Consider the following 14,427-nt stretch of genomic DNA (forward strand, 5'->3'; position numbering starts at 1 on the left):
ATCCATAGGAACATTCAAGGCCGGGTTGGATGGGTCACTGAGGAGCCTGATCAAGTTGAAAATGTACCTGCTCATTGCAGGAGATTGAACTAGACCCTTAAGGTTGAACTAGACCCTTCCAACCCAATTCTATGATTCTACCATGTGTAGAAAAAGAAAAAAAAAAAAAAAGACAGCAAAAGGAAAAGCAGCCTTCTCTGAAGGTTTAACTTGTTTGTGTCAAGGAGTTTCCATCAATATCAAGGAGCAGCAATTCAATTTAAGTGGGTAATGTTCTGTCAGACCTGGAAAGCAATGTGATGCAAATGGGGGAAAAGCAGAATGAATAATAACTGAGGCTTTTTGGAGTGGAAATAACATTTTGATGAGGAATGCAGGGACTGCAAAGTAGGACAGCGTGATTCGATGGGGATGCCTGGTTCCTGGCCTGGCCCTCAATTTTGTGGGACTGGTTTCTTTCTTTCCTGGAAACAGTTCTGCAGCTTTTTGGTTTTTTTAAACCATTTTCTTCTGAAATAAGGAGCCATTGTTTCTTAATCCACAGTGTCCATCTCTGGTCTAGGACAAGGATTTTAAAACCCCTCTTGTGAAGAGCAGGGATTAGGAGCTCAGGTGCTCTGGGCTGGCTTTCCCACCTGGAGAGGAGTTCAGATAGATTGTGATGGAGATTTTACTAAAAGACCATTGTGTACTGACTCTGCTGCCTACCAGTTTACAATTAATCACATTATATTTTGCTTTCAGATAGGACAGGTAAAAACACATCTTACAAATCTAATTTCTGTTCTATATTTGAGCCTCAGAACAGCTAATCCTCTCTGCAAACAGCAAACTCTGTCCAGAACATTATCCTGTTCTGATGTGCTGCTTGTAATTTGGTATGCTTCCAAGAATTTAATTGCTATTTGATTATTTTTATTTTACCTTAGCAAAATTCCTAAATAAATAAAGTGAAAAATATTTTTGAAACTAGTATACCCTCAGTTTCCAGTTCTATTTCTTTTCCTCTGGTTTTAACCTCCTGTCTTCAATACTTTAGCAGTTGGTTATGTCTTTCATTCAGCTCAGTGAGCAATGTTCATATTCAGGGCTGAAATTGCAGACTTTAAACAATCTAAATTACAATCTTCCACTAATGAGAATGGGGGATGCTATGTCAGAAAAGATTATAGTAAAACTCAGTTATGTATCTAGCATAGAGTGTGAAAATAGCTGCTGCTTCTGTAAGAGCAGTTTTCATGGAGGATTTCTGAAATATTAAGGCAGAAGGTTAATGTGAAATTTTTCATTGTGATTTTCCCTGTCTTTCCAGAGATGTTTGTCATCCATAGCAAAATGAAGAACGACCCAGAAATTTTAGGCATCCCTCTGTAAGAATCACTGGAAGGAATTCATATTTCTCGACACGTAAGCAAATAGGTCTTCCTAAAAAAAAAAATCCGTAAATGTCCTCTCCGTCATAATCCCCAATATCCAAAAGAAGCTTTACCTAAAATCCCATATTTAAAAACATTCCAGCTTTCTCATTCTTTAAACTCAGATACAAACATAGCATCATCCCAACTATACCCAAACTCTCTGTCTCCTTTTTTATTTCTCTCACTAATTAACAGCTGATATTCAGAAAACCACTCATTTATCTGAGCTTTGAATGTTAGGCAGCATTAAAAATAGTCTGCCAGATTCACCATCTGTTTGGTACAGTGGGAGCTTCTCTTAGAGAAGAACAGAAAACCAGTGCATGTGTGTATGTCCATGTGTGGGGGAGAAAACACAAGAGCCCTCAGCTGAGGCTCTGAGCAAAAATGAAAACTCCCCCGAGCTCCTCAAACACTGACTCTGATAGAGGATGAGGAGTGTGGCAGATATTTTATCCCAAAAGCCACAGCTCTGTAATCCTGCTGATTCACACAGTTTTGGACAGGGACATGGCTTGAGAATATTCATTTCAGCACGAAATGTACTTGGGTTTGTCTGATATAATTTTAACCATCCACAGGCTCAGCTTCTCTCAAGTGTCTCTCTGCCAGGTGCCCTCTGTTGCCAGTGGAGAAGGAGGATGATCTCCAAATTAGCCCACATGTCTCCAAAACCCCCTTTAGGATGGGATGAATCATTCTCTGGAGATGCCACCTGCCTCCCCAGTTACTACAGGGGAACCTGCACGGCTCTCCTGGAGCAACCATCACTCACTTTGGGATGCCTGTGGTGAATCCTTTCCTTATCATATACATTGCTCTAAATTAGGAGGAGCTGCCAGCCAGAGCTGACATACCAGGATCCTGAGGCATGTGGCATGTGATAAGTCACAATTCCCAGCCCTGTAACATCCCTGAAAAGAGAACTACGGGAAAAGAGATTTTCTTCTTTTTAGGAAAGAAAAATATCTACGATGCACTCATAGATGTGTGAGCCCAAGACAATCTTGCAGATTGTCCACTGAGAGGGGCACCATGACAGAGGTAGGCTCTTTCACTGTGACCAGAGAAGGATCTCAGCAATTTTAAGAGTCACTAGGGGTCATAGAAAAAGGGAGATTACATTCAAGAGGAATTTGTGCAACCTACTGACTACACTGAGGGATATATTGCAAATATTCCATCTGTCAGTACTAATTATTAATGGCAGAACACAACCAGGAACCAGCAAGGCTGCTTGTGAGGGGCCAGGCTGAAAGTTTCCTGTGTTCAGCAGCAGAAATAAAAACATTTCATGAAAGTATCTCAACCTTTAACAAGCAACACAAATGTCTATATTCTGACTTTTCTTAACACAAGAAGGGCACACATTTTGCTGCTAATGGAGTGCTAAGTGCAATTAACCCTGCAGCACACAAATGCATGAGACTTGAAATGTTTTGTAAATTAAATAATAGGGATGCTTTAGCACCAAATGTTCTCAGTAGCTGTGAGTGAAGCTGCTTGTTTCCAAGCTGCTCACACGATTCAAGTCTGACATTGGAACTGGCTTGGTAATAGTGGCCTGTTAGAAGGAACATGTTAATTAATGGAGTGAGGAAAAGCAGGTTTGAGGAGAGACCAGGAAAAGGCTGACTTGAATCAACCTTTTGACTTTAATAAGCAAGACTTGAATAAGCAAGTTCATGAGGAAGAGGCTGACCTAGAGCACAGGCTGGACAGTGTTAAAGGAATTAAGCAGGGATTTATTAAAAGGCCTGACAAGGACACACCTTGGGCAGTACAAGAGCCTGGCCATGTCTCTACCCAAGATGGACCCCAGGTCATGAGTTTTCACACTTTTATAAGTTTTGGTCCATTTCCACATTGGGGTTCATTGTCCAATTCCAGCTCCAGGTTCTGCAGTCCCATCCTCCCAGATTCTCTCCTCAGTTCTCTGCTGTTTGCACTTTTTGGGGCTGAAGTGCAATGGTGTCCTTGGTTCTGGGGCTGGAAAAGGATTGTTTTGTCTGACTGAACTGTGAGGAGAACTTGCTAACACTTTATATGAAGTTTAGAGTTATATACTGATGCAGTACTGAATCTGAAAAATACAAAAGCTAAACCTTAAGGCATCAGTTCTAGAAACAGAATGACTTTGTCTTGTTTGTGAGGAGCCAGAAGAGTTGTATATGAGGAGAATAAGCTATATTTGGCTGGTCTGTACCCATACGTAACACCAGAGTTACCTATGAGGAAAGTGTTAGACTGAGAGTGTTAAACTTATATTTTGTCTGGACTAGTGTGAACATAAACTGTAAGAAATATAATACACCGAGTGTGACTTCACAAAGATAAACAGCAGTAAACAAGCCTTGCTGGGTGAAGGGTATGGAAGAATTTTGGAGCTGTGCTGGTGTTATGGTTTGGCTCCCTAAATGTTCTGAGGAGCTCTCACTGGGGAGCAAGGAGAAGGGGGAGTAGGGGAGAGAGAGACCCACGTGTGATGTTATCTTTCATATTTTTAAAAGCATGAGTTTAAGCCACTTTTACTCCTTAAAATGTTTATATGCTTCAATTTGACAGAGTTCAAGGAACCTGCTGCTCATTTTGTGCTGCTTTACAACAAGAACAAGCAGCCACCCCAAACTCACCAGGGACAGCTAAAGTGAGAAAGCCAAGGTTAGCCACAGCCTGACCAGACTCAGGCTGTGCCACCTTTTACCCTCCCACACCCACAGAGGTCTGCCAGCATTAAGAAAATGGCCTTGATCCCACAAAAACATTCCTGTGCCTCACTGTGCTAAAGCAGGATGTGGCACAGAGCAGCCCCCAGAGGTGTCCATGAACACCCATCCTGTGCCCCCCTTTGGTGTCTGGCAGCTGAAAGGGTGTTCCCCTAAACCCTCAGTCCAAACAGACACAGGATGGGCTCCATGGGCTTGCCTTGCTCTGTTGAAAGAGTCATCGGGATGCAAAAATACTTCATTGCCTTGAAGGGATCATCATGCCATTATTTCTTCTGCTGTGTTTTGTTTTTCATCTGAATCCAGTTTTGCAGGTAAAAAGTAACCCTCACTGAGTTACTTTTGGAAAAAGCCTTGGAAAAATCTGTTTGCTTTGCTAGAATCTGGGCATTTATACCACAGATGCTGCTGCTGCTGTAATTGAAAAGAAAATCTCATGTGACAGAAGCGATTCCTGCGTGCTGATGTTTTAATGCAACAACCAAGGCACCAAAGCTTAGTCTGAGCCTTGTCCTGTTTGTTTGGGTGGGACCTTGGGCCAAGAGGAACAATGGCTGTGGATGGCTCAGTGTCCTGCAATACAAGTCAGGTCAGTAGACACCCAGAAACCTTGAACTCAATTAATTTCTTCGGAAAAAAAAAAAAAAGGCAAATTTTCTGCTTAATATCCAGTATGACTAAATAATCCTGCAAAATTACCCCAAAATTCTTTACTTGCTTTCTGAGGAAAATACCAGAGTGATTTCATAGAATCCTTGACAAAGGCAACAGTCTTATTCGTTTTTTCCATTTCCTTCAGGCTCTGTAGCCCACTGAGTTTCCATACTTGTTACAAATATGATGTTGATTAAGACACTGGAGACAGAAATCCTCTTGAAACAAGCCTTTTTCTCAGAGAAACTCCTTAAAACTCTGCAAGAAAAGCCACTACCCTGTGACATTTGAAAAGGAGAGCCATGAAGCCATCCTGCTGGGAATAAGACCACTGGTTGGTTCCACTCTGCTACCATTTAAATATCAAAGGTCAAAAGAAAATGTTCCCAGTAGTTTCTCCCTGGAAAAAAAAGATTGGGCATGAGCTGGGGAATGTTTTTAAAAATCTGGTGGATTTTTAATTCAAAACAGACTCAATAGGAATTTTTCTTCAAAACGCAGCCAAAGGGTTAATAACAGGATAAAGGAAAATAAGACTCCAGATCTGGCTTAAGTTTGGCTCCTCTCCAAAGGAGAGGAGTTTGGGGGGGTGGGGTTGGGTGCTTGACCCCATCTAGTGGCACTCCAGGAACTAGGAGAAATCCCAGTCCATGGTGGTTTGTCGAGGTCACCTTATCCTACATGAAACACAGCCACGGCTTCCCCTTGCCCTGCTGTCTTCTGCTGTGCCTGGCAGCAGAGCAAGCTGTGGCAGGGCTGGCACACGGAGGTGTTTCCCTGTGTGCCCAGCCCCAGGTGCTCCTGAGAAGTGCAGAGGGAGGCGTGTGTCCAAGCAAGTGGGTAATGGATGGCTGGCTGAGAAGATCCTTTAGAAATAAATAAAGCGAGCAACACTTGTTTCCCCTTGGTGTGCACCCCTTCATGTGGGTGCTGGATAGGAGAGCATTACACTGGAATTTCATTTTTCACCCAGCTCCGAGAGCAAGTGACCTCTTTGAAGCAGGTTTGTGCAGAGCCCTGGACCTGGAGTGTGGCTGTAATCCCACAGCCTTTGATCTTCCCTCTCCCACAGCCCCTGCTGTGCCTCTGGAAGGTCAGTTTATCCCAGTCCCCTCTTCTGCAGGCTGAACAGACCAAGTGACCTCAGCTGCTCCTCACACAGCTTCCCCTCAAGGCTCTTTACCATCCTCATGGCCCTCCTTGGGACACTCTCCAATAGTTTAATGACTTTTTAATGTTATGGTGCCCAAAACTGCCCCCACCACTCGAGGTGAGGCTGTCCCAGCCCATTGCAGAGTAGGACAATCCCCTCCCTTGCCTGGCTGGTGATGCTGGCCTGATGTCCTCAGAACAGGGATGTCCCTCCTGACTGCCAAGGCACTGCTGATTATTCATATTCAAATTTCTATCAACCAGGACTCCCAGGTCCCTTTCCTGGGTACTGGTCTTCAGCATCTCATTCTCCAGTCTATGCACACAGCCAGGGTTACCTCATCCCAGGTGCAGTATCCTTCATTTTCCCTTGTTGAACTTCATACAGTTGGTGGTTGCCCAAGCCCCGAAATTTGTCAAGGTCTTCCTGCAAGGCCTCTCTGCTCCTCCCAATTTAGTGCGAGCAGCAAACTTATTTAGTATTCATTAGATTCCCGTGTCCAGGTTGTTGATGAGGGTGTTGAAAAGCAGAGGAGCCCTCTAGAACATCACCAGTAATGGAACACCAGCCTGATGTCACCCTGTTCACTACAACCCCTTGTGCCTGACTTCTGAGCCACTTGCTCACACAGTTACCCAGCTGTGGGCTGGACATTTTGTCCAGAAGGATTCTGTGAGACAGAAATGGACTTCAGCCCTTCCTCTGGGATGTGCTGGCACCGGCGTGGTCCTACTTTCAACTGGGCTGATGAGCTCCTTTATTCGAATAACTCCTGGGAAGGATTTCAAACCAAACCAACTCTTCTTTTATAACCATGAGGTCCCTCTGCCTTCCCTGCTGTGCCCCTCTGGACCTGCCAACACACAAAGCTACTTAGTTTGATTCCATCTCCTGCTGCAGAGCTCTTTGCAGTGCTCATCTGCAGGACACAGGGTCCCAGGGGGGGCTCTCTGGGCCGGGTTTGTCCCTTCCTTTACCCCAACGCCGAGGTGAAACAACTTCTCCCAAAGTCAGCAGCACACCCTGCGGCTGCACCGGAGGAAATTCAGGATGAGGCCACAGAAAGACAAAAACTGCCTCTGTGCAGTTGCAAGCACAAGCAGTGCTGGGGTAGGATGCCCAGCTCTATTGCACGATGCCCAGCCTGGCCAGTTCGAGTTGGAGCTGAGCCCTTTCCAGCTCAACAAGTGCTGTTGTAATGAAGCTCGTACCTCGTTATTGGCTGACAAGAAGCTTAGCATTGATTTAATGAGTTCCCTTTAGAAGTCTCCACTGCTGCATTCCGTGGAAGATTAAGAGCTGCTGCTTTTTGTCCCCCACCCCTCCCTTCTGCTTCTTTCTAACGACGTTACTGAGAAGGCAGGAGAATCTGAGCTATGCCCTGCTTACCGCTGGGTGAACCCCATTTACACGGCATTTTTACTTCAGGAATCCTTCCAAACATTACACAGGCGGGATTTTACATCTGACAAAAGAAACAGATAACATTTATCCAGCTTAAAACCCCCTTAATGCTGCCTGACTTTGCATTTGCTTTCTCATGTGACTGTGCCTCTAGTGTTATAAGTACTCTCCAGAGGCTGTTTGGAGAAATGCTGTATTTTTTTTTTAATCCAGCATAGATGACAAACACTGTGCATTACCGACATCTGTGGAAACACCACCCTTTCGAAATGCCAAAATATATTTTTTGTACTGAACTTTACAAAAGGTACCGGGAGGCTCCATTCAATCCATGCTTTGGGAGGCCACCAGGCAACCGATTTATTAAACCCTGGAAAAAGAGAATCAGTGCTCTCAGCTCAGCAGAGCCGGCAGGCACAATCTCACGGCAGCAGAGGGACTATCATCACGACTAAGACACGTCTAAGATGGATGAAGAGGAGCGGCTTTCTCTGGGGATTCCGGCACAGATCTGGATTCTCCAAGGTCTTGTTCTTGAGGACACGACTTTGAGCGGTCGCCGTGTGTCTGCAGGGCAGTGGTGGAGGGGATTGGAGGGAGGGGATGTGTGGTGGGATGGGACTGTGAGAACCAGCTCTCCATTCACCTCTGCGGCCACTCACACAGCAGAGGGGAGGGGAGGGACAGGGCATCGCTGCTGTTTCTTTACAAAGAAGAAGCGAAAGGCCAGGCTGGGTGAACCGAAAACTTAAAGAGATCTGAATTTTGCAAATCAGAGTTTACTTGCTCTGGAGCCTGGCAGCAGCCCTCTGTTACAGAAAAGGCACTTGGTTTGCGGCCAAAGAACTGCCGACAAAGAGAAGGGGGGTCGGGGGGGGAAAGACTTGCAGAAAGGCGTCGGCATTGTTTGTGTTTAAAAGCAGTGGGCTGTCAGCTCGGCAGCGTGCGAGCTCTCCCTTTCAGCCAGGACACATTTCTCCCGCAGCTCAGTTCTCCCTGCGCTGCCAACCGTGCTTAACCAAACGAGGCAGGCGAACGGCAGGGAAAGTTTTAATTATCGGCGTTTTACTTCGGCACAGGCGGCGGGGTCGCCGCAGCCCCCGGCGATGCAGCGGCATCGCACAAAGAGCCCGGCACCTGCCTGACCTCCGGCTGGGCCGGGGGGTGACACCCACGGCCGGAACAGAACCTGGGGCAGGCAGTCTCCAAGGGGCTCGGCTGTACTCCCTGCTCCCGCTGCCCGGAGGGGGGGAACCTCTCCCCAGGCTAAACTTTGTAAACACGGCGCGACGGCGCTCCGGGAGCGGGAGGCAGCGCGGCTGCGAGACCGAGCATCCGTCCCCACGCCGGCAGGGAGAGCTGGCAGCGACTCAGTGTTGGCAGCGCCCAGCCCTCCCCTCTGCCAGCCTCCCCTTCCCCTTTAAACAAACATCCGTGTACAAAGCAGAAGGCACGCAGGAATCCCCCCCCCTTTTCCCCTCCAAAAGGGATCCGGAGCCCGCTGGGTGCGCTGCGGGATCGGCCGTGCAGCCAGCACCGCCCGCCGCGGCCGGACACGCCACTTGGTGAAAAACAGCAAAAGTACCTTTTGAATTCTTCCATCAATGTCCAAATAAATACATTTGGGCCGGTAAGTGGAGGAGGCAGATCCCATCTTGCTATAGCTGGGCTCTCACCGGACTTGTTTCCGGTGTCAATCAGAGCAGAAATTCAGCTTTATCCTACCCAGCCGAGCCACCGCTGCCTGACAGTTTGGTGTCCCCGCTCTTCTGTATCCCACTGTACTCTCATTCTGGGAAGGTCCCTCCTCTAACATGCATGCATTTTGCTGTGCCTCTGTCTCTCTCTGCCACCTCCTTTTAGTTTCGCTTCCCTCCAAATCCAGCTGCCTCGGACAGGGAAAGACACAGGCTCCAGATGCTGCCTGCAAGCCCCCTCTCCATTCCCATAGCAACAACCCCTCTTGGCTTTAAGGCTGAGAACTGCTGGGCATTCGCATTCGGGATCTGACCCTGGGACTGACCAGCTCCTGTTACGCACAAGATCAAGTGGCATTTATCCCAGGGGGTGGGGTGGGCTGCGCTGCGGAGGAAGAGAAACCTCCTGCATCGGGGTGGTGAGAGATATAATTTGATTTTACGCTGAAACAGGACCGTAATTATTAGTTAGTGCTTCTCCTGGTGAGCTGCTTGCACAGGGACAGGCTCCCGTCTGGAAGTGCTCTGTGCTGGAAGTGTCCTTTCAGACACCCACTGCCAGCCAGGGCTTGGACCGTCTCAATCCAAACTCAGCAGCTCCATTTCCACATCCCTTCCCCCCCGCGCCCCCCCTCCCCTTCCCCTTTATCATTACAAGGACAGAAGAAAAAGCAGAAGCGTGTTTCCCCCCTGTAAGCTCCAGCAGCACGAAGAAACCACAAAGCCCACGCTCTCGCCCACCGCCATCCGTGCCACCCCCGGAGTGAAGGCATTTGTTATTTAGGGGAACGTGAAGTCTCCGGCAAAGGCGTCTCCCATGAGGAAAGCAGGAGGGAGCGAAGCCCCGGCGGTGCTCCCGGAGCAGATGCCCGATGCCATCTGCCGTGCCCGGGGTGCAGTGCCTGGGGAGCCGGGGAGAGGATCGGGCACGGCGGGGACGGAGCTCGGAGGCAGCAGAGAGGCTGCACAGCCGGCACACAGCCTGTCCTGCCAGCACTGAATCTCTGGGTTTTCCGGGGCTTTTGGTGGAGGGGCTGCAAAAGCATCTCCTGTCCTTTAGTGATGCAGGCTGGGAGAGCAGAGCTTGGGGCAGAGGGGTCGGTGCTGCTCATCTTGCCCACCCCAAACCCTTTCTTTAGCCAGAGACAAAACTGACCCCAGCAGAGGCCAAGGGGCTTGTCTGTGGCTTGTCCTTGGCCGTGGTTTGTCCCTGGCTGCGGTTTGTCCTTGGCTGCGGTTTGTCCTTGGCTGCCCCTGGAAATGCAGACAGGGCTCTGCTGCTCTGCAAAGGGGATTTGTAGGGGCTGGAGGGCTGAGTGGGTCCCAGAGCTCCCTGGGAGTCAGAACCTTTCAGGCTGAAGCCAGTGGTGCTCCTAAAGCTCTCAGAGCCAGCAGCAAGGTGATTCTTTTGGGAAGTGCAAGCCTTTGCCTCACATCCTTCCTCTGCCAGCTTGGAGCAGGCACTGGACGTTTCCCAGGAGAGAGCCCTTGCCACTGCAGGGGTATCCTGGGGGTTCTGTGGGCTGTCCCCTCGGCTGTGCCACAGCCTGTCCCACATCCCACTAGCCACTCCACTGTCCTCTAGGCTGTATTGCAGTCTATCCAACAGACTATCCTCTAAACTAGCCCAGGGGTTGATCCCTCAGATTGGTCCACAGGTGACCCCCATGGCTATTCTGAGCTACAGCTTCTCCCACTTCAACAGCCCTTCCACACCGAGCCCACTGCTTCTGTACACCAGCCAGGACCTCTGTGACCCATTATTCTGTAACCTGCTCTGCTGTGATTCAGTCCTGAGTGACTTGACTGACCCAGCAGGTTCCTGAGGAACAAAAGTGCGGCCATTTGGAAAGAGAGATCAAGAACACTCACTCTGGGGGATGCACATGGGACATTTGGGGTTGTAGAGAAGGACACTGAGCTCTCCCACTGTGATCACCCACTCCAGGCGTGGTCAGACAATGTCACTGGTGCATTTCAGGATTTGATCACACCTCATTGAGATAATCTAGTGGTCAAAGTCTCACACTGGTGAGAATCTACTTTTTGATTTTTTTTTTTACATGTGACCAGCTTCTCCAGCCAGCAAAAAGACAAGCTCTGAATCTAAGATCATCAGGTGATGATCCTAGTCCTGCCTCTCCACTGTCCTTGTCCTATCTACTCTTTCTGTGTATTTAAAATTGTGTTTCTATAGCTCCAGCACACATCCCCCCCTCCCTAATTACATTAATACTTGTTGGAAAAACTGCTTTGCTGTAAAACTGCTGACTATTGCTCTTTTCAAGATCTTCATGTAGAAGTGAATCTTCAAAAGCTCAGCACTCAGAAATTATGACAAAAGCCTGATACAATCGAAGGCTCAGTTCAAGCCCATGCCTGAAAGGAGACGAAAGATAACATTCACCAAAGAGAATGTGCAGCTCCAGCAGATCACTGCCTTGAGTTGGTTTAACCTTCTAGAATCTCCTAATTTCAGTACACACTGGGCAATGTGGAGCGAAAAATTATTTGGAAGCATTATCCTATTTCATCAAGTCCTTCAAATTCAAGACCAAATCCAAGCATTACGGTGCCAGCCAGTGATTTTCCATCATTTGCCTTAGAGGAATGTTTTGGCCAGCTCAGGGCAGTACCAGGCTCTTGTGCCCCTGATCACAGGGGGCACATCAAGTGTTTCACAGCTCTGCTTTGCCTCTCGTGCACTGTTTACTGAGGCCAAGAAGGAGTGAAAAAAGGCAGTTCTGTCTCCCAGGCCTGGCATCAGCTCTGTGTGTGTGGTTCAGAGGCAGCTTTGTTGGGGTTTCCAAGGTGCCACCGGAGGATGCTCGGATCCCACATTGCCCTGGGGCTGGCTGCTGTCGAGGCACAGCTCAGCCACGCTGGCTTTGCACGGGCTGAGATCTCCCCCTGCTGCAAACCCTGCTCAGAGGGCGAGGGAGAAGCTTTAAGGATGGAAAGGGCTGCTCAAGCCACTCTCCATGCAGGCCCTGCACCATTCCTGTCCCCTCTCATCTCTGTCTTTCTCCAGCCCTGAGGTCACTGTGCTGACATGGTGAGAGCACAGCCCTCAGCCTCTTGCTGCAGCCAAAAAATCCAGTGCCCCTTGCAAATCTCTGTGTGCACATCTAGCCCTGGGGACAGCACAGCAGGGATCTTCAGGGGGATTGAGATGAGGGGGAAAGAGCCAGAAAATATAAATCTTTCAGGGAAAGATTTTGTACTTCGAGAAAAGTTCGCCTAGAATTAGAAACAGAGAATAGTACTTCTTTGAAATTAACTTTTTTCCTCACCTATTCCATATCTAAGCATTCAAGTGCTTTCTTTGCCCATTAATCCCTTCTCCTGCAGGTCCCTTGCATGTGTCTGTCTGTCTCCATGTCCCCACAGGGCCCTGATCTGCTGCTTCACCTCTCCATGCTCCAACCTGCCAAAATGCCAGATTGGCCCTGGAGCTGGGAAGGTTTTTCTTTCCCTCCCACAGCTCCTCTTCTCCCTACTTCACTCAGTCTTCTCTCCTTCTTTTCACCCTCTATGGTGTTTTGTCATTTTTGCATCTAGGTGTTTTTTTCCCCCATAGACTTGAAGTCAGGCAGGTTCCCTGCAGGAATTGACTTTCTGATTTATGCTGTTAACAGCCAAGTGATGGCTGTGGCAGTGGGAGCTCCTCCACACAGAGCACAATTGACCTTTCCATCCCAGCTCTCACTCCTGTCCATAAACCCTCAGAAAGGGTGTGCTGCACATGGAAATTTTACCTCACTTCTTTGCACATTTCTTTTGCACACTGCTAGATTTCCACAGACCCAGTCCTGGAAGTGATCATATTGAAGGTTAATTAGAGAATGACTGGTTGTTAATATTGGGACCCTTATAGGATTTGTCCACACAAGCCCTGAAAACTCTGGAAACATCTGAAAGTGGTGTTTGGCCCCTCCCCACTCAGCAGCACAACTCTTCACCTCACTCCTGGCTCCAGCCCCATTTCTGGGTCCTGTGGCTCACCCCAGCCCCATTCCCAGTCCAGGCAGTACAGCCACACTCGCTGTCATCCTGGTTTCCATGGCAAACCCCCAGGAACGTGGGCTGGGAGGGAGCTGTGACATCTGATGTGGCTGGTCCAGGGCACTGGGGTGCAGAACAGAGCTCTGTGGGCGGGAGATGTGGGATTACTCACTGGGGAACCAGCTTTGCTCTTTAATCCAGCAGCGTTGGCCACCGAGGTGATAATGCTGCCTTCATTCTCTTTACAGCTGTAGGGAAAATTCTGGTACCTAGCAGGAATTCTCGCTGTGTCTCAACACTCAGAGCCAGTTAACAGGCTCAAATCTTGTGGAAGTGGAAACAGCCATCTCTGTTACCTCACAAATATCTGTGTGTGCAGTGCTGGCTTAGAGAAGAGCAGACTCAAGCCATGGGCAGTCCTTCCATTTTGTAAAGCACCTGTCCAATACAGCATCTGGCATTTCTTGGCTTTTCTCTTTTGTGTATTGAGGGGAAAAAACCCTTTTTTCTCCTGCTCTATGTTAGCAGTTTTTTTCAGTGATTGTTTTCTACAACACTTGCAATACCTGGCAGGTCCCAGCTTGGTTTCCTGAAGGTCTCCCAGTGATGCAGATCCATTGCCTTTCCCTGCTGGGGCTGGCAGGAGCTCACCCTCCTCAAGCATTTCCTTTCACTATGGCAGAGGCACCAGGTCCTTGGCATCCTGATTCCACTTTCCACTACCTCCAGGAGCCACAGGACCCCCAGAATCTCCAAGTCCTGTGCCATGGTGTGCCTACAGAGAGCCTTTGGCTGCCCTCCTTTCCATTGAAACCTCTCTGCTTGATTTTCAGCTTCCCTTCCCTCTCTGCTTTCCATTTCCTACCTCTTTGTTTCCCATTGCCATCTCCTCAATCCAGCTGCGTGTTCTTAGGCTTTCATTTGAAGTAGGAGAGAGCCAAGAATCCTGTCTCAGGCACCTCTGCAGGACCTGGAGCTTGCAAGGCAAAGCACACACACACGTGGCTGATAATGACTCTGCTGCATCCCTGGAATAGAGATGCTGGGAAAGCCCAGCTCTCAGAGCTCTGTTTTCATAAGGTCAAGGAAGAAATTAAGAGACCCAACTGGAACTTTCAAGAGCTGATGAGAAATTAAAAAAAAAAAAATTAAGTGTGCCTGGAGTCACCCACTAGATCATTTAGAGGGATGATGGCCAAGAAGTGGAAAAATCAATTCATCAGTTCCCTCCACTGGGCAAGGTTGGCTCATGCTCTTGGCAGCAAAATCTGAGCAGGGGCTGCAGCCCATGATCCCAGCCTGCAGGCAAGGGATATATGGCTCGACTTGAGGAAAGCTGCCTGGCATTTGATGTGGTGCAGGAAAGTGAA

General features: G+C 48.4%; 1 protein-coding gene across 1 annotated transcript in view; it reads right to left on the reverse strand.

Annotated features, from left to right (window-relative positions):
* Positions 1–9,009, reverse strand: part of PDE9A (phosphodiesterase 9A) — a 48,228-nt gene extending 39,219 nt beyond the window's left edge. The window contains exon 1 of the mRNA XM_062515205.1: positions 8,941–9,009. Coding sequence (XP_062371189.1) covers positions 8,941–9,009 — 69 coding nt within the window. The remainder of the gene's footprint in view (positions 1–8,940) is intronic.
* Between the last annotated feature and the right edge of the window lie 5,418 nt (positions 9,010–14,427).

The sequence above is a fragment of the Cinclus cinclus genome, chromosome 2 (genome assembly GCF_963662255.1).
Source record: "Cinclus cinclus chromosome 2, bCinCin1.1, whole genome shotgun sequence".
In the NCBI taxonomy this organism is placed as follows: domain Eukaryota; kingdom Metazoa; phylum Chordata; class Aves; order Passeriformes; family Cinclidae; genus Cinclus; species Cinclus cinclus.